The 20,000-nt window shown below is 51.6% G+C and overlaps 1 protein-coding gene across 1 annotated transcript in view; it reads right to left on the minus strand.

Moving 5' to 3' along the window:
* Positions 1–7,673: 7,673 nt before the first annotated feature.
* Positions 7,674–20,000, minus strand: part of LOC129693628 (phospholipid scramblase 2-like) — an 18,197-nt gene continuing 5,870 nt past the window's right edge. The window contains exons 4-8 of the mRNA XM_055630419.1: positions 19,816–19,858; positions 18,146–18,366; positions 12,839–13,000; positions 10,457–10,618; positions 7,674–7,953 (exon numbers count right to left, since the gene is read on the minus strand). Coding sequence (XP_055486394.1) covers positions 7,894–7,953; positions 10,457–10,618; positions 12,839–13,000; positions 18,146–18,366; positions 19,816–19,858 — 648 coding nt within the window. The 3' untranslated portion in view covers positions 7,674–7,893. The remainder of the gene's footprint in view (positions 7,954–10,456; positions 10,619–12,838; positions 13,001–18,145; positions 18,367–19,815; positions 19,859–20,000) is intronic.

Below are 20,000 nucleotides of genomic sequence, written 5' to 3' on the forward strand. Positions count from 1 at the left end.
CGGGATGGGAAACACTGGAGGGACATTCTTTTTGCCGCAGATCCGGCGTTGGGGGCTAGGCCGACTTTCCACCTTTGGTTGGTGGCTGAAGGGACAACCATTCGTCTCTCCGGCAGAGAATCTTGGTGGGATCGCCACTCCGACTGCCTGTAAAAGTGGGTGCGATGGCAAGAGGGCAGAGGAAGACGGATGACGGACTTCGCCACTCGCCCCAGCCGAGTTAGAACCGCGAGTGCTCGGCGGGACCGTGCCTCGCGAGACGATCTGGCGCTGGCGCAGCGGGGAGTGCGCCGGAGACCCGGGTTCCGTCCTGGCCGCCGGCGCCGTCTGTTTGCGCGGAGCTCGCACGCTCTGCGTGGGTTTTTCTCCGGGTGCTCCCGTCTCCTCTCGCGCTCCAAAGACGTGCGGTTTTTACACGTTAATTGGCTAAAAATTGCAAAAAGGGCCTGTCACACTTTCACGCCCGAATTCATGGCCATTTTTACTCGTAGACATTTTTGAACAGGCTAGAAAAAAACGCCCCGACCTATTTGATGCCACGAGTGCCTACGCCCAGCATCCCGACCTCCTCCGACCTACCTACCACCTCCTACGACCTTGTGTCGACCATGCTGCGAGTATGAGCATGTACTGGATAGACTCGGCTGGTACTCGCTAGAATTTAGGAGATTGAGAGGGGATCTTATAGAAACTTACAAAATTCTTAAGGGGGTTGGACAGGCTAGATGCAGGAAGATTGTTCCCGATGTTGGGGAAGTCCAGGACAAGGGGCCACAGCTTAAGGATAAGGGGGAAATCCTTTAAAACCGAGATGAGAAGAACTTTTTTCACACAGAGAGTGGTGAATCTGTGGAACTCTCTGCCACAGAGGGTAGTCGAGGCCACACAGTTCATTGGCTATATTTAAGAGGGAGTTAGATGTGGCCCTTGTGGCCAAGGGGATCAGGGGGTATGGAGAGAAGGCAGGTACGGGATACTGAGTTGGATGATCAGCCATGATCATATTGAATGGCGAATGGTGCAGGCTCGAAGGGCCGAATGGCCTCTACTCCTGCACCTATTGTCTATGTTTCTATGTTTCTATGAGTCAAGGGCAAACTCGGCAGAGGCGGTGAAAGTGGAACAGGCCCTTAACTTGTCCCCAGTCTGTGTGTGTGTGTGTGTGTGTGTGTGTGTGTGTGTGTGTGTGTGTGTGTGTGTGTGTGTGTGTGTGTGTGTGTGTGTGTGTGTGTGTGTGTGTGTGTGGGGGGGGGATCGCTGGTCGGCACGGACTCGACGGGCCGAAGGGCCTGTTTCCGCGCTATATCGCTAAACTTCACTATTAAAAAATAAATACTGAAACCGTGCATTGTCTTTCCGCTGACTGGTTAGCACGCAGCAAAAGCTGTTCGCTGTACCTCAGTACACGTGGAATGAGTCTTTTTCACACAGATGGCCGAACGTACTGTGGACAAAAATGCTGGAGAAACTCAGCGGGACGGGCAGCATCTATGGAGCGAAGGAAATAGGTAACGTTTCAGGTCGAAACCCAAAGGAAATAGGCAACGTTTCGGGTCGAAACCCGAAGGGTTTCGGCCCGAAACGTTGCCTATTTCCTTCGCTCCATAGATGCTGCTGCACCCGCTGAGTTTCTCCAGCTTTTTTGTGTACCTTCGACTTTCCAGCGATCTGCAGTTCGAAACCCTTCTACAGACTGATGTGAGGGTTGGCTGGTTGGGGGGGGGAAGGGGAAGAAGAAAGGAAGAGGTGGAGACTGTGGGGGGGAGCTGGGGAGGGGAGGGGATGGAGGGAGAAAGCAGCATCATCAAGGACTATTCTTAAGGGGTTGGACAGGCTAGATGCAGGAAGATTGTTCCCGATGTTGGGGAAGTCCAGGACAAGGGGTCACACACACACAGTTTAAGGATAAGGGGGAAATCCTTTAAGGACCGAGATGAGAAAAACATTTTTTTTTCCCCACACACAGAGAGTGGTGAATCTGTGGAATTCTCTGCCACAGAAGGTAGTTGAGGCCTTTGAGGTAGTTGAGGGGATCTTATAAAAACTTACAAAATTCTTAAGGAGTTGGACAGGCTAGATGCAGGAAGATTGCTCCCGATGTTGGGGAAGTCCAGGACAAGGGGTCACAGCTTAAGGATAAGGGGGGAATCCTTTAAAACCGAGATGAGAAGAACTTTTTTCACACAGAGAGTGGTGAATCTCTGGAACTCTCTGCCACAGAGGGTAGTCGAGGCCACAGTTCATTGGCTATATTTAAGAGGGAGTTAGATGTGGCCCTTGTGGCTAAGGAGATCAGGGGGTATGGAGAGAAGGCAGGTACGGGATACTGAGTTGGATGATCAGCCATGATCAATATTGAATGGCGGTGCAGGCTCGAAGGGCCGAATGGCCTCTACTCCTGCACCTATTGTCTATGTTCCTTTAGGAAGGAGATGAGGAATTTCTTCAGCCAGAGGGTGGTGAATCTGTGGGATTCTTTGCCACACAGACGGCTGTGGAGGCCACAAGTCAGTGGATATTTTTAAGGCAGAGATAGATAGATTCTTGATCATTGCGGGTGTTGGGGAGAAGGCAGGAGAATGGGGTTGGGAGGGAGAGATAGATCAGCCATGATTGAATGGCGGAGTAGACGTGATGGGCCGAATGGCCTAATTCTGCTCCTATCCCTTCTGCTGCCAGCCCCGCTGCACTTTGTGTGTGTCTTTGTTACTCAGAATTAAAATATTAATTTCTGAAAATCATTCACTTTTTTCCCCCTTTAACGAGCTTTTATAACATTAACATATTTAACATATCATTACTATTATATTCATCAAAACATATTCAGGGAAGAGGTGCAGGGGGTCGACTCGGGCAAAAGCCTCAACTGGGCCCGAGAATGGCCATGTTGGCCAGGCCCAGGAGTAAACCATGTGGCTAGGCCCAGGAGTAAACCATCTTGGCTAGGCCCAGGAGTAAACCATCTTGGCTAGGCCCAGGAGTAAACCATGTGGCTAGGCCCAGGAGCAAACCATCTTGGCTAGGCCCAGGAGTAAACCATGTGGCTAGGCCCAGGAGTAAACCATGTGGCTAGGCCCAGGAGGCCCAGGAAACCATCTTGGCTAGGCCCAGGAGTAAACCATGTGGCTAGGCCCAGGAGTAAACCATGTGGCTAGGCCCAGGAGTAAACCATCTTGGCTAGGCCCAGGAGCGAACCATCTTGGCCAGGCCCAGGAGTAAACCATGTGGCTAGGCCCAGGAGTAAACCATCTTGGCTAGGCCCAGGAGTAAACCATCTTGGCTAGGCCCAGGAGTAAACCATGTGGCTAGGCCCAGGAGTAAACCATGTGGCTAGGCCCAGGAGTAAACCATCTTGGCCAGGCCCAGGAGTAAACCATGTGGCTGAGGGCCTAAAGAGGAGCAAACCATCTTGGCCAGGCCGAGCCTCTCGATTAAACCGTGTGGCTTAATCTTTGAGCCGCAGAGGTTGCAGGCGGCTGGCGGATACGTGAAACGACTGGAATATCCGTTGCACGTCACGGCCTACGCGACGCTCTCCATCCCCGGGCCCCCGATGTAAAGGGGGGGGGAGGGGGGGGGGGGGTGAGGGACTCGCACACGTCTACCAGCGACTTTACACAGGGCCCACAAATTTGGGATGTGGGAGTAAACCGGAGCGCCCACGGTGGAGAACGTGCAAACTCCGCTCGGGCAGCAGCGCCCGTGGTTATTGAGCGAACCCGGGTCTCTGGCGCCGTGAGGCAGCAACTCCACCACCGTGCCGACATCTCCAAGACCGCCCGGGACAAGTAACGTCCGGTAACTCAGGAATGACGTCACGAGCCAACAGGCGCAAATTATAACCATATAACCATATAACAATTACAGCACGGAAACAGGCCATCTCGGCCCTACAAGTCCGTGCCGAACACCTTTTTTCCCCTTAGTCCCACCTGCCTGCACTCATACCATAACCCTCCATTCCCTTCTCATCCATATGCCTATCTAATTTATTTTTAAATGATACCAACGAACCTGCCTCCACCACTTCCACTGGAAGCTCATTCCACACCGCCACCACTCTCTCAGTAAAGAAGTTCCCCCTCATGTTACCCCTAAACTTCTGTCCCTTAATTCTGAAGTCATGTCCTCTTGTTTGAATCTTCCCTATTCTCAAAGGGAAAAGCTTGTCCACATCAACTCTGTCTATCCCTCTCATCATTTTAAAGACCTCTATCAAGTCCCCCCTTAACCTTCTGCGCTCCAGAGAATAAAGACCTAACTTATTCAACCTATCTCTGTAACTTAGTTGTTGAAACCCAGGCAACATTCTAGTAAATCTCCTCTGTACTCTCTCTATTTTGTTGACATCCTTCCGATAATTGGGCGACCAAAATTGTACACCATACTCCAGATTTGGCCTCACCAATGCCTTGTACAATTTTAACATTACATCCCAGCTTCTATACTCGAAACATTTAGTTAAAAAGTCAAAAGTTAAAAACATTTCTTCCGTGACTTTATTAGTTACAAAAATATCGGAGGAAATATCGGAGGGTTCCCTCGGGTAGGTAGGGAGGGCAACCCTCGTTCCCCTATCACATTGAGTTTAGAAGGATGAGTGGGGACCTCATTGAAACTTCACCAAATAGTGAAAAGTCCCGGATAGGGTGGATGTGGAGAGGATGTTTCCACTAGTGGGAGAGTCTAGAGTCTAGAGTCTAGGACCAGAGGGCACAGCCTCAGAATTAAAGGACGTTCCTTTAGGAAGGAGATGAGGAGGAATTTCTTTACTCAGAGGGTGGTGAATCTGCGGAATTCATTGCCATCGACGGCTGTGGAGGCCACAAGCCAATGGCGGTTATAGATAGATAGATTCTTGATTAGTGCGGGTGTCAGGGGTTATGGGGAGAATGGGATTGAATGGCGGAGTAGACTCGACGGGCCGAATGGCCTAATTCTCCTCCTGGAACTTACGAGCCTATCCAAAAATCTCTTGAACGCCACTATATGGTATCTAGGAAGGCAAGGTTTTGACTGTCTACCATATCTTTGCCTCTCGGAATACTTCTCCCTACAGCCTCCAGCGTTCCCGAGCAAACATTCCGAGTCAGCCCAACCTCGCCCCATGCCCAACAATCCAGGCATCATCGAAACCATAGACAATAGGTGCAGGAGTAGAGGCCATTCGGCCCTTCGAGCCTGCACCATTCGCCATTCAATATGATCATGGCTGATCATCCAACTCAGTATCCCATCCCTGCCTTCTCTCCATACCCCCTGATCCCTTTAGCCACAAGGGCCACATCTAACACCCTCTTAAATATAGCCAATGAACTGGCCTCGACTACCTTCTGTGGCAGAGAATTCCACAGATTCACCACTCTCTGTGTGTGTGAAAAAAAATGTTTTTCTCATCTCGGTCCTAAAAGATTTCCCCCTTATCCTTAAACTGTGTGTGTGTGTGTGGCCCCTTGTTCTGGACTTCCCCAACATCGGGAACAATCTTCCTGCATCTAGCCCTGTCCAACCCCTTAAGAATTTTGTAAGTTTCTATAAGATCCCCCCTCAATCTTCTAAGTTCTAGCGAGTACAAGCCGAGTCTATCCAGTCTTTCTTCATATGAAAGTCCTGACATCCCAGGAATCAAGCCAGCACCACCACCATGGCTGATCAACCACAATCAGTTTTCTCCCCATATCCCTTAATTCCGTTAGCCCCAAGAGCTAAATCTAACTCTCTCTTGAAAACATCCAGTGAACCGGCCTCCACTGCCTTCTGTGGCAGAGAATTCCACAGATTCACAACTCTCTGGGTGGAAAAGGTTTTCCTCATCTCAGTCCTAAGGGTTTGGACATGCTAGAGGCAGGAAACATGTTCCCGATGTTGGGGGAGTCCAGAACCAGGGGCCACACACACACACACACACACAGTTTAAGAATAAGGGGTCGGCCATTTGGAACGGAGACGAGGAAACACTTTTTCTCACACACAGAGTTGTGAGTCTGTGGAATTCTCTGCCTCACAGAGGGCGGTGGAGGCCGGTTCTCTGGATACTTTCAATAGAGAGCTAGATAGGGCTCTGAAAGATAGCGGAGAGAGGGGATATGGGGAGAAGGCAGGAACGGGGTACTGATTGGGGATGATCAGCCATGATCGCATTGAATGGCGTTGCTGGCTCGAAGGGCTGAATGGCCTCTACTCCTGCACCTATTGTCTATTGATATGGGGAGAAGACAGGAACGGGGTACTGATTGGGGATGATCAGCCATGATCGCATTGAATGGCGGTGCTGGCTCGAAGGGCTGAATGGCCTCTATTCCTGCACCTATTGTCTATTGCCAACTCTCTGGGTGAAAAGGTTTTTCCCCATCTCAGTCCTAAATGGCCTAACCCCTTATTCTTAAACTGTTTTTGGACTCCCCTTCCCCCCAACATGGGGAACATCAATTCTAGCCTGTCCATTCCCTTAACAATTATGTATGTTTTTGTAAGAACCTTCTCAATTCCAAATTCTAAATACTCCAAAGTCCAGACCACCCAAGTCCTCTAAAGCTGCATTGTGACATCCTCCGACTCTTCCCCCTCAAATTGGAGGAGCAGCACCTCATATTCCCGCTTGGGTAGTTTGCACCCCAGCGGTATGAACATTGACTTCTCCAATTTCAGGTAGTCCCTGCTTTCTCCCTCCTTCCCCTCCCCTCCCCAGCTCCCCCACTGTCTCCGCCTCTTCCTTCCTTCTTCCCGCCCCCTCACCACCTCCAGATACAGTCTGAAGAAGGGTCTCGACCCGAAACGTCGCCTATTTCCTTCGCTCCATAGATGCTGCCTCACCCGCTGAGTTTCTCCAGCATTTTTTGTCTACCTTCACCTTATTCAGTTTTTGAGACCATCGGCTCAACTTGCCCACTCCAACCAACATGCAACATCTATGCTAGTCCCACCTGCCTGCGTTTGGCCTGTATCCACCTAAAGCTATCCTATCCTATCCATGTACCTGTCCAAATCTATCCATGTACATATCCATGTACCTATCCTATCCATGTACCTGTCCAAATCTATCCATGTACCTGTCCAGGTACCTATCCTATCCATGTACCTGTCCAAATCTTTTCAGAGCCAACTACCACCTCCGGCAGCTCGTTCCAGACACCCACCATCCTCCCTTCCATGGACTCTATCTACACCACGCAACATCATCGAGGACCAGTCTCACTCCCTCTCCTCCCCTCTCCCATCGGGCAAGAGGTACAGAAGTGTGAAAACGAACGCACACACACACACACCTCCAGATTCAGAGACAGTTTCTTCCCCGCTGTTATCAGGCAACTGAACCATCCCACCACAACCAGAGAGCGGCCCTGAACTACTATCCACCTCGTTGGAGACCCTCAATCAGGCTTCACCTTGCACTAAACGTCACTCCCCTTATCATGTATCTGTACACTGTGGACGGCTCGATTGTAATCGTGTGTTGTCTTTCCGCTGACTGGTTAGCACGCGACAAAAAGCTTTCCGCTGTACACGTGTCAATAAACTAAACTGAACCGAGTCTAGCCTGTGATTTTCGGAGTCTTATGAAAGTGAGACTGGGCTGTAGATAGTGAGGTCAGAGTGGGCCACGTTGGTTCGTAAATAGCGAAAGGGATCTTCACATGTCGCCACCGAACCAAGAGACATTCCCCCCCCCCACCCCCCCCCTCCCCGCCCCTCCCATCCCCAGAGTTGAGAACAATAGCAGATCTAACAGTAGGATTCCTCCAGAGTTTTGTGTCGAGCTGTTGTCCTTGGTGGCCGGGCCTAGTGTAGTCCCCAGCCCGAGTCAGATTTAGATTCTCGTCAGAAGGCCATTCCTCTCGCCTCCTGCTAGCCCTCCCCCTTGTCCGGGGGGGGGGAGGTGGGGGGGGGCTCCAGTTACTCCCACACCCCTTGCTTCTGATGGCTGCCCTTCCCTCGCTCGAAGAAGATGTAGTCCTAGGGGAGAAGATGAAGAGATTGGCGTCACAAACAACTCTTCGTATTCAAGGCTTGGCGATGGTGGAGGAGTAGAGGCCACTCGGCCCTTCGAGCCAGCACCGCCATGCATTGTGATCACGGCTGATCGTCCCCAATCAATAGCCCGTGCCTGCCTTCTCCCCATATCCCTTGACTCCACCAGCCCCTAGAGCTCTATCTAACTCTCTCTTAAATCCATCCAGTGACTTGGCCTCCACTGCCCACGAATTTCACAAATGTTTTTCCTCACCTCAGTCTTAAATGGCCTCCCCTATATTCTAAGACTGTGGTCCCTGGTTCTGGACTCGCCCAACATTGGGAAAAATTTTCCTGCATCTAGCTTGTCCAGAGTGGACTAGAGTGGTGAATCTCTGGAACTCTCTGCCACAGAGGGTAGTTGAGGCCAGTTCATTGGCTATATTTAAGAGGGAGTTAGATGTGGCCCTTGTGGCTAAGGGGATCAGGGGGTATGGAGAGAAGGCAGGTACGGGATACTGAGTTGGATGGTCAGCCATGATCATATTGAATGGCGGTGCAGGCTCGAAGGGCCGAATGGCCTCTACTCCTGCACCTAATTTCTTTGTTTCTATGTTTCTATGTAACATTACCATCTGGTTTGGGAATTGCTCTGCCAAGGACAAGAAGGCTCTGCAGAGAGTAGTGCGTTCGGCCGAACAAACGCACTATGGGAACTTCACTCGCCCCCCTGCAGGAACTATACAACAGGAGGTGCTACTCCAGAGCAAATAAAATCATGGGAGACCCCTTCCACCCCTGCAACGGCCTGTTCCAGCTGCTACGGTCAGGCAAACGCCTCCGTTGCCATGCGGTGGGGGCGGAGAGGTTGAGAAGGAGTTTCTTCCCAGAGGCAATTCGGACTGTAAACGCCTATCTCACCAGGGACTAACTCTACTGAACGTTTTTCCTTCCATTATTTATTATGTAAAAGAATATGTGTGTTATGATTGTGTTTATAGTTTGTTTGGTTGTTTGTCTTTTGCACAAAAGTCCGCGAGCATTGCCACTTTCATTTCACTGCACATCTCGTATGTGTATGTGACAAATAAACTTGACTTGACTTGACTCTTAAATCCAACCAGTGATTTGGCCTCCACTGCCCTCTGTGGCAGGGAATTTCACAAATGTTTTTCCTCACCTCAGCCTTAAATGGCCTCCCCTTTATTCTAAGACTGTGTGTGTGTGTGTGGCTCCTGGTTCTGGACTCGCCCAACATTTTTCCTGCATCTAGCTTGTCCAGTCCTTTTATAATTTTATATGTTTCTATAAGATCCCCCCCCTCATCCTTCTAAACTCCAGTGAATACAAGCCTAGTCTTTTCAATCTTTCCTCATATGACAGTCCCGCCATCCCAGGGATCGATCTGGTGAACCTACGCTGCACTGCCTCAATCACAAGGATGTCCTTCCTCAAATTCGGTCATCTCCTCAGTCGCCCAGAGTGGTAGCATCTATCTCTAGTCTCCAGAGAATACAAGGAAGTGGTTCTCCATTCCCCTTGTCCCGTTTTCACACCTTACCCTTCTTTGTCTATGTACCTCCCTCTCCCCTGACATCAGTCTGAAGAAGGGCTTCGACCCGAAACGTCGCCCATTCCTTCTCTCCAGAGATGCCGCCTGTCCCGCTGAGTTACTCCAGCACTTTTGTGTCTATCTTCCGTGTAAACCAGCCCCTGCGGTTCCTTCCTCCACGTAACTAGCAAACCCGCAGGTCTTCGAAGAAAACCGGAGCACCCGGAGAAAACCCACGTGGGCCACAGGGAGAACGTGCAAACTCCGCACAGACAAGCCCCCGTAGCGGGATCGAACCCGGGTCTCTGGCGCCGTGAGGCAGCGACTCTACCGCTGCGCCACACTGCCGCCCGGGGACCTCTGGGTCCTGGGTACAGGTATAGGAAAGTCCCAGGCTTTTTCCGGGGTGTAGGCCTCAAACTCTACCACTGCGCCACCATGCTGCCAGGGGACCTCTGGACCCTGGGTGCAGGTATAGGAAAGTCCCAGGCTTTTGGCCCAGTGTAGGCCTCAAAATCTACCACTGCGCCACAATCCGCCCGGGGTCCTCTGGATCCTGGGTGCAGGGTACAGGAAAGTCCCAGGCTTTTGGCCCAGTGTAGGCCTCAAACTCTATTGCTGCACCATTGTGCTGCCCGGGGACCTCTGGACCCTGGATACAGGTTAAGGAAAGTCCCAGGCTTTTGCCGGGGTGTAGGCCTCAAACTCTACCGCTGCGCCACCTTCCGCCCGGGGACCTCTGGACCCTGGGTGCACGTATAGGAAACTCCCAGGCTTTTGGCCTGGTGTAGGCCTCAAACTCTATTGCTGCACCATTGTGCTGCCCAGGGACCTCTGGACCCTGGGTACAGGTATAGGAAAGTCCCAGGCTTTTGGCCCAGTGTAGGCCTCAAACTCTATTGCTACGGTGGAAGACAATGAGCGAGCGTTGGCTTGTGAGGCTGCAGTACGTACGATGAGGAAGCAGGCTCCCAGCAGCGTGGCTTTCATCTTCACGTCGAGGTTCATGGGGAACTGCACCCCAAAGTTGTCCGCATCGGTCAGCACTTCCTTCAGAACACCGCTCCATTGCTTGCTGATGCGTCCAATACTTCGTGATTCATTAGGGGGCTTCACCTGAAACCAGAACGAGAGACAGTGAACATCAAAACGATTTGCATCACACCGTAAGACAGACACAAAATGCTGGAGTAACTCAGCGGGACAGGCAGCGTCTCCAGAGAGAAGGAATGGGCGACGTTTCGGGTCAAAACGTCCCCCATTCTTCAGACTGAGAGTCGGGGCACCCCACTCGTCACTGGCCTCCAACCTGACAAACAACCATCCACCATTACTCTCTGGCATCTCCCATTCAGCCACTGTTGAATCCATCTTGCTACTCCACCATTAATACCCAACCATTGAACCTTCTTAACCAACCTTCCATGAGGAACCTTGTCAAAGGCCTTACTGAAGTCCATATACACAACATCCACTGCGTTACCCTCATCAATTTCCCGTGTAACATCTTCAGAAAATTCAAGAAGATTAGTTAAACAAGACCTTCCAGGCACAAATCCATGTTGACTGTTCCTAATCAATGAAGTTTAGGGGTAACATGAGGGGGAACTTCTTTACTCAGAGAGTGGTGGCTGTGTGGAATGAGCTTCCACAGAAGGTGGTGGAGGCAGGTTCGTTTTTATCATTTAAAAATAAATTGGATAGTTATATGGATGGGAAGGGAATGGAGGGTTATGGTCTGAGCGCAGGTATATGGGACTAGGGGAGATTATGTGTTCGGCACGGACTAGAAGGGTCGAGATGGCCTGTTTCCGTGCTGTAATTGTTATATGGTTATATGGTATATGGGGTAGAGGGATTCTAAAGACCATCAGGACATAAGGAATTGGGGTAGAATTCAGCCATTCAAGTCTACTCCGCCATTCAATCATGGCTGATCTATCTCTCCCTCCCAACCCCATCCTCCTGCCTTCTCCCGGACACCCGCACTGATCAAGAATCTATCTGTATCTCTGCCTTAAAAATATCCACTGAGTTGTGGCCTCCACAGCCGTCTGTGTGGCAAAGAATCCCACAGATTCACCACCCTCTGGCTGAAGAAATTCCTCCTCATCTCCTTCCTAAAGGAACATCCTTTAATTCTGAGGCTGCGGCCTCTAGTCCTAGACTCTAGACTCTCCCACTAGTGGAAACATCCTCTCTGTGTTTGTTCTCATCCAAGCCACAACTAAAGGACGCCTGTTTCATTATCATCGTAACTTTTTTCCTTATCTTTCATTCCTTTGTTCTTTATCTCTCTACGACATCATCTATATCTCTCGTTTCCCTCTCCCCCCGACTCTCAGTCCGAAGAAGGGTCTCGACCCGAAACGTCACCTATTCCTTTTCTCCAGAGACCCGTTGAGACCACACCTGGAGTATTGCGTACAGTTTTGGTCTCCTAATCTGAGGAAAGACATTCTTGCCATAGAGTATTTGAGTATAGGAGCAGGGAGATTCTACTGCAGTTGTACAGGGTCTTGGTGAGACCACACCGGGAGTATTGCGTACAGTTTTGGTCTCCTAATCTGAGGAAAGACATTCTTGCCATAGAGGGAGTACAGAGAAGGTTCACCAGACTGATTCCTGGGATGGCAGGACTTTCATATCAAGAAAGACTGGATAGACTCGGCTTGTACTTGCTAGAATTTAGAAGATTGAGGGGGGATCTTACAGAAACTTACAAAATTCTTAAGGGGTTGGACAGGCTAGATGCAGGAAGATTGTTCCCGATGTTGGGGAAGTCCGGAACAAGGGGTCACACAGTTTAAGGATAAGGGGGAAATCTATTAGGACCGAGATGAGGAAAAACATTTTTTTTTCACACACAGAGAGTGGTGAATCTGTGGAATTCTCTGCCACAGAAGATAGTTGAGGCCACACAGTTCATTGGCTATATTTAAGAGGGAGTTAGATGTGGCCCTTGTGGCTAAAGGGATCAGGGGGTATGGAGAGAAGGCAGGGATGGGATACTGAGTTGGATGATCAGCCATGATCGTATTGAATGGCGAATGGTGCAGGCTCGAAGGGCCGAATGGCCTCTACTCCTGCACCTATTGTCTATGGTTTCGTTGATGCCTGGATTGTTGGGCATGGGGCGAGGTTGGACTGACTCGGAATGTTTGCTCGGGAACGCTGGAGGCTGTAGGGAGAAGTATTCCGAGAGGCAAAGATATGGTAGACAGTCAAAACCTTGCCTTCCTAGAATGGAAAACAAGAATCAAATACTAGGCAGCCCAGCTGAAAAGTGTTATGTTTCTATGTCCTAATGTACTCCCGCCCCTCCACATGTCTCACCTCAAAGGCAACGTCTCCACAGCAGTTGCAAGCGAAACACGGCCCCACTATCATCAGGACAGTCGTCCGCTCTACGTTCTGGATGGAGAACTTGGGCAGGAAGGGATGCCAGGTCTGTGTCACGTACCCGATGGTGGTGCCCGGTGGCGACTGGACCTCCAGCTGGCAGGGAGAAGGCACGCAGTTTACTCCCCCCCCTTCTGCAAGCCCTGTTGTACTCACACGCGGAGTCACAGAGTGATACAGCCTGGAAACAGGCCCAACCTGCCCCACACCGGCCAACATGCCCCCAGCTACACCAGTCACAGAGTGATACAGCCTGGAAACAGGCCCAACCTGCCCCACACAGGCCAACATGCCCCCAGCTACACCAGTCACAGATACAGCCTGGAAACAGGCCCAACCTGCCCCACACAGGCCAACATGCCCCCAGCTACACCAGTCACAGATACAGCCTGGAAACAGGCCCAATCTGCCCACACACAGGCCAACATCTCCCAGCTACACCAGTCATAGAGTGACAGATACAATAGACAATAGGTGCAGGAGTAGAGGCCATTCGGCCCTTCGAGCCAGCACCGCCATTCAATGTGATCACGGCTGATCATCCCCAATCAGTACCCCGTTCCTGCCTTCTCCCCATATCCCGACTCCGCTATCTTTAAGAGCCCCATCTAGCTCTCTCTTGAAAGCATCCAGAGAACCGGCCTCCACCGCCCTCTGTGAGGCACAGAGTTCCACAGACTCACAACTCTCACTGTGAGAAAAAGTGTTTCATCGTCTCCGTTCAAAATGGCTTACTCCTTATTCTTAAACTGTGTGTGGCCCCTGGTTCTAGACTCCCCCAACATCGGGAACATGTTTCCTGCCTCTAGCGTGTCCAAGCCCTTAACAATCTTATATGTTTCAATGAGATAGAAACATAGAAACATAGAAATTAGGTGCAGGAGTAGGCCATTCGGCCCTTCGAGCCTGCACCGCCATTCAATATGATCATGGCTGATCAGTCAGGCCCAACTCAGTATCCCGTACCTGCCTTCATCTCCATACCCCCTGATCCAGTCACAGCCACAAGGGCCACATCTAACTCCCTCTTAAATATAGCCCCACACTGTGGCCTCAACAAAACTGCCCTCTGCTACAGAGAGTTCCAGAGATTCACCACTCTCTGTGTGAAAAAACAGATCTCCTCTCATCCTTCTAAACTCCAGAGTGTACAAGCCCACAGCCGCTCCATTCTCTCAGCATTTGACAGTTTCCTGCCTCTAACGTGTCCAAACCCTGAACAATCTTGAAATCTGTTCCGTGAGGGGTAATGGTTTTTCCTTATTCTATCCTCTGATCAGGCCCGACCTTTAACCCCCTAAGGCATCGGTATTCTGAGTCAGTCAAGGATTCAATGCTTTTGTTTTTATTTTAAAAACACTCTGTGACGTTAGGATATTCTGTGGTTACAAGTGTGTATTTGTGTAGCTCGTTGTGCTTGGAGGCCCAGCCAACACCCTCAGTGCATCCATCTGCTCCCACACAAGGGAGGGCCTGAAATCGAGAAGGCTGAGTCACTCGCTAGGCCCCACCTAGCAACCAGCCGATCGCAAGGAATGTGGGGACTCTGCTTTCAGCCGAGCACTGTTTGGGCTGGATGAGCAGATTCGAGGTGGGAATTTGGGCCCGCCTTGCCAGCTCTCTCGCTGCCAAATCAAATAAGCGAAGGTCCGAAGGTCGGACAGCCGGCCTGGGCTGACGAGCGACCGACGGGGCCACGGGCGAGGCGCTGTTGCTGCTGCTGCACTCCACGGGCTGCACTACGCCGGGACGGGTGAGGCAGGGTCAGACCTGACAGTCCCCTCGACCCGAGTAGCAACGGTCAAATACGGGACAAGGGCGGTCCCGTACGGGACAAACCGATTTAGCCCGGCTAGTACGGGACAGTTGGCAACCCTTAAAAATGCGCGTTTTATCCAAAATGGCCTCCCGAAAAAGGGTCTCGACCCGAAACATCACCCCTCCATGTTCTTCAATAGACAATAGACAATAGACGCAGGAGTAGAGGCCATTCGGCCCTTCGAGCCAGCACCGCCATTCAATGTGATCACGGCTGATCATCCCCAATCAGTACCCCGTTTCTGCCCTTCTCCCCATATCAATAGACAATAGACAATCGACAATAGGTGCAGGAGTAGAGGCCGTTCGGCCCTTCGAGCCAGCACCACCATTCAATGTGATCATGGCTGATCATCCCCAATCACTACCCCGTTCCTGCCTTCTCCCCCATATCCCCTGACTCCGCTATCTTTAAGAGCCCTATCTAGCTCTCTCTTGAAAACATCCAGTGAACCGGCCTCTGTGGCAGAGAATTCCACAGATTCACAACTCTGGGTGAAAAAGTTTTTCCTCATCTCAGTCCTAAAATGGCCGACCCCTTATCCTTAAACTGTGTGTGTGTGGCCCCTGGTTCTGGACTCCCCCAATATCGGGAAATAAATTCATGCATCTGGCCTATCCACTCAATTGACTATATATATATATATAGGTAGAAATAGGTGCAGGAGGAGGCCATTACGGCCCAAACCGAGCCAGCACCGCCATTCACTGTGATCATGGCTGATCATCCACAATCAGTACCACCAGTCCTGCCTTCCCCCATATCCCATGACTCCGCTATCTTTCAGAGCCCTATCTAGCTCTCTCTTGAAAACATCCAGTGAACCGGCCTCCACCGCCCTCTGTGGCAGAAAATTCCACAGATTCACAACTCTGGGTGAAAAAGTTTTTCCTCATCTCAGTCCTAAAATGGCCGACCCCTTATCCTTAAACTGTGTGTGTGTGGCCCCTGGTTCTGGACTCCCCCAATATCGGGAAATAAATTCATGCATCTGGCCTATCCAATCAATTGACTATATATATATAGACAATAGACAATAGGTGCAGGAGGAGGCCATTCGGCCCTTCGAGCCAGCACCGCCATTCACTGTGATCATGGCTGATCATCCCCAATCAGTATCCCCGTTCCTGCCTTCTCCCCATATCCCCTGACTCCGCTATCTTTAAGAGCCCTATCTAGCTCTCTCTTGAAAACATCCAGAGAACCGGCCTCCACCGCCCTCTGTGGCGGAGAATTCCACAGATTCACACTCTCTGGGTGTAAAGAACTCAGTCCAAAATGGCCGACCCGGCCCCTTCAAACCCGCTGTGTTACTCCAGTCTGTTATATAAATATGTTAAAATAGTCTGTTGTCTATTTTTTTGTTTTCACATCATGTTGTGGTTTATCCTGCTCATACAAGTCGAGCCTGCTGAGCAGGTGACACCACCCCACACCGTCGACAAGCCTTTACAGGAACCAAGCAAGCCAAAACACCGACCGGTACCTGCCTCAGTGAAGCCATCTTAACTCATCCTACCACAAACATTCCCTTTGCTCCACACACCTCCCCCACCCCCTCCTCCCCCCCCCCTGATAACTGACACCTCTCAATAGACAATAGGTGCAGGAGTTGGCCATTCGGCCTTTCGATTTTTCCAGCATCTGCAGTTCTTTCTTAAACCAACCATCTGATCTGACCTCATTTGATTTCCTGTTATTTTCATTCTTATATACAGTTCACACGCTGACCGAAACCACGGGATTCACACCGGTTGCTTTAATCTGACGCATTAACCTTCTTAGTTTTGTTTAGTTTAAATATACAGTGCAGAAACGGGCCCTTCACCCAACCCAACCTCAATGTTATCCAACCCAACTTCACCCAACCTAATCTCACCAAACGCAACCCAATCTCACCAAGCCCAACCCAAGCCTAACCCCAACCCAACCTAACCCCAACCCAACCTCACCCAACCCAAGCCCCTCAACCCAAGCCCCCCAACCCAACCCCCAACCCTAACCCCAACCCCAACCCAACCCAACCCACCCCCAACCCCAACCCAATCTCACCAAACCCAACCCAACACAACCCCACCTCACCCACCCAACCCAACCCACCCCCCCAACCCTAACCCCAACCCAACCCCAATGTCACCCCAACCCAAACCCACCCCAATCCACCCCAATCCCACCCTAACCCTACCCAACCCAACCCAACCCAACCCCCCCCAACCCAACCCAGCCCCAATCTCACCCCAACCCCAACCCACCCCAATCCCACCTCACTCGACCCAACCCAACCCGACCCAACCTCACCCAATCCTAACCCAACCCAACCAGACCCAGGCCAACCCAACCCAACCCTGACCCCAGGCAACCTCACCTAACTTAACCCAACCTCACCTAACCCTAACCCCAACCCGACCAGACCCAGGCCAACCCAACCCAACCCTGACCCCAACCCAACCTCACCTAACTTAACCCAACCTCACCTAACCCTAACCCCCAACCCAACTCACCCAATCCTAACCCCAACCCGACCAGACCCAGGCCAACCCAACCCAAACCCAACCCAACCCAACCTCACCCAACTTAACCCAACCTCACCTAACCCTAACCCCAACCCAACTCACCCAATCCTAACCCCACCCGACCAGACCCAGGCCAAACCCAACCCAAAACCCACCCCACCTCACCCAATGCTAACCCCAACCCAACCCAGACCCAGGCCAACCCAACCCAAACCCAACCCAACCAACCTTAACCCAACCCAACACAACCCAACACAACCCAACCCCAGCCCTAACCCCAACCCAACCCAACCTCACCAACCCAACCTAACCCTAACCCCAACCCAACCTCACTCAACCTAACCCAACCCAAGCCCCCCAACCCAACCCAACACAACCCCACCTCACTCAACCCAACCCAACCCGACCAGACCCAGGCCAACCCACCCCAACCCCAGGTTCACCCACCCCAACCCAACCCAGCCCAACCCAACGCAACCCAACCCAACCCCACCCAACCCCACCCCATCCTAACTCAACCCAACTTCACCCAACCCCCAACCCGACCCAACCCAACCCAACCCAACCCAATCTCACCCCAACCCAACCCAGCCCAACCCTACCCCCAACCCAAACCCAACCCAACACAACTCAACCTCACCCAACCCAACCCAACCCCCACCCTACCCCAACCCCAACCCAACCCAACCCAACACAACTCAACTCACCCAACCCAACCCAGCCCAACCCTACCCCCAACCCCCAACCCAACCCAACCCACCCCACCTAACCCAACCCAACCCACCCAACACAACTCAACCTCACCCAACCCAACCCCAACCCAACCCAACCCAACCCTAACCCCAACCCCAACCCCAACCCAACACCACCTAAGACTATATGAGCACGAGTCCAGGCCCCAACACCTACCTCCTGGAGGCAGCAGGGGAACCAGCAGCTAACGCACTTCAAGGGGCGCACGAGATGGATGACCTCGCGGTCGGAGTTGTCCAGCAACTTCATGTGGAAGTAGCGCAGGGATCCGCAGCAGTTGCGGGTGCAGCAGTCGCTCTTCTCCTTGGCGCGGTAGATCTTCTGACCCAGGCTGTTCTTGATCACGTACTTGTTCTGGGTCTCAAACTTCACGAGGGCTGGGGGGGGGGGGGGGGGGGGGGGAAGATGGCGGCGTTTAGTCTCGACCGAGACGCGTGTGCGTGGAAAGGAACTGCAGATGCCGGTCTACGCAGAAGATGGACACAAAATGCTGGAGTAACTCAGCAGGACCTTTCATAGCAAAAGGATTTGAGTATAAGACCAGGGAGGTTCTACTGTGCAGTTGTACAGGGTCTTGGTGAGACCACACCTGGAGTATTGCGTACAGTTTTGGTCTCCTCATCTGAGGAAGGACATTCTTGCCGTAGAGGATTTGAGTCTAGGAGCAGGGAGGTTCTACTGCAGTTGTACAGGGTCTTGGTGAGACCACACCTGGAGTATTGCGTACAGTTTTGGTCTCCTAATCTGAGGAAGGACATTCTTGCCGTAGAGGATTTGAGTCTAGGAGCAGGGAGGTTCTACTGCAGTTGTACAGGGTCTTGGTGAGACCACACCTGGAGTATTGCGTACAGTTTTGGTCTCCTAATCTGAGGAAAGACATTCGTGCCATAGAGGGAGTACAGAGAAGGTTCACCAGACTGATTCCTGGGATGTCAGGACTTTCATATGAAGAAAGACTGGATAGACTCGGCTTGTACTCGCTGGAATTTAGAAGATTGAGGGGGGATCTTATAGAAACTTACAAAATTCTTAAGGGGTTGGACAGGCTAGATGCAGGAAGATTGTTCCCGATGTTGGGGAAGTCCAGAACAAGGGGTCACACAGTTTAAGGATAAGGGGGAAATCTTTTAGGACCGAGATGAGAAAAACATTTTTTTTTTCACACACAGAGAGTGGTGAATCTGTGGAATTCTCTGCCACAGTAGGTAGTTGAGGCCACACAGTTCATTGGCTATATTTAAGAGGGAGTTAGATGTGGCCCTTGTGGCTAAAGGGATCAGGGGGTATGGAGAGAAGGCAGGGATGGGATACTGGGTTGGATGATCAGCCATGATCATATTGAATGGCGGTGCAGGCTCGAAGGGCCAAATGGCCTCTACTCCTGCACCTATTGTCTAGGTTTACATTTACAACAAGCCAATTAACCTATAGACAATAGACGCAGGAAACAAAATAATAAATAGACAATAGGTGCAGGAGTAGAGGCCATTCGGCCCTTCGAGCCAGCACCGCCATTCACTGTGATCACGGCTGATCATCCCCAATCAGTACCCCGTTCCTGCCTTCTCCCCATATCCCCTGACTCCGCTATCTTTCAGAGCCCTATCTAGCTCTCTCTTGAAAGCATCCAGAGAACCGGCCTCCACCGCCCTGAATGAACGATGGGCCGAATGGCCTAATTCTGTTCCTGTTGCTTATGAACATGACTAGGTGGGATAGTGGTGGGGGGGGGGGGGGGGGAGGGGTGGGGGGGGGGGGGGTGGGAGGGGGGGTGAGTCGGGTGGGGGGAGGGGGGGTGAGATGGGAGCAAGGGATGATGTTCTTACCTTCAATGACTTCCACCTTCTGATGGATGAGGACTTGATCAATCTGCAAATCGAAACATGGAGTCAACAAGGGGCGAGGCCATTCGGCCCCCTCCATCCTGCGCCCCTATACTATCCCATGGGTGCGAGTAGGCCTTCCTGGAGTAGGCCTCACAGCGCCAGAGACCCGGGTTCGATCCTGACCA

The sequence above is a fragment of the Leucoraja erinacea genome, unplaced genomic scaffold, assembly GCF_028641065.1.
Source record: "Leucoraja erinacea ecotype New England unplaced genomic scaffold, Leri_hhj_1 Leri_372S, whole genome shotgun sequence".
In the NCBI taxonomy this organism is placed as follows: Eukaryota; Metazoa; Chordata; class Chondrichthyes; order Rajiformes; family Rajidae; genus Leucoraja; species Leucoraja erinaceus.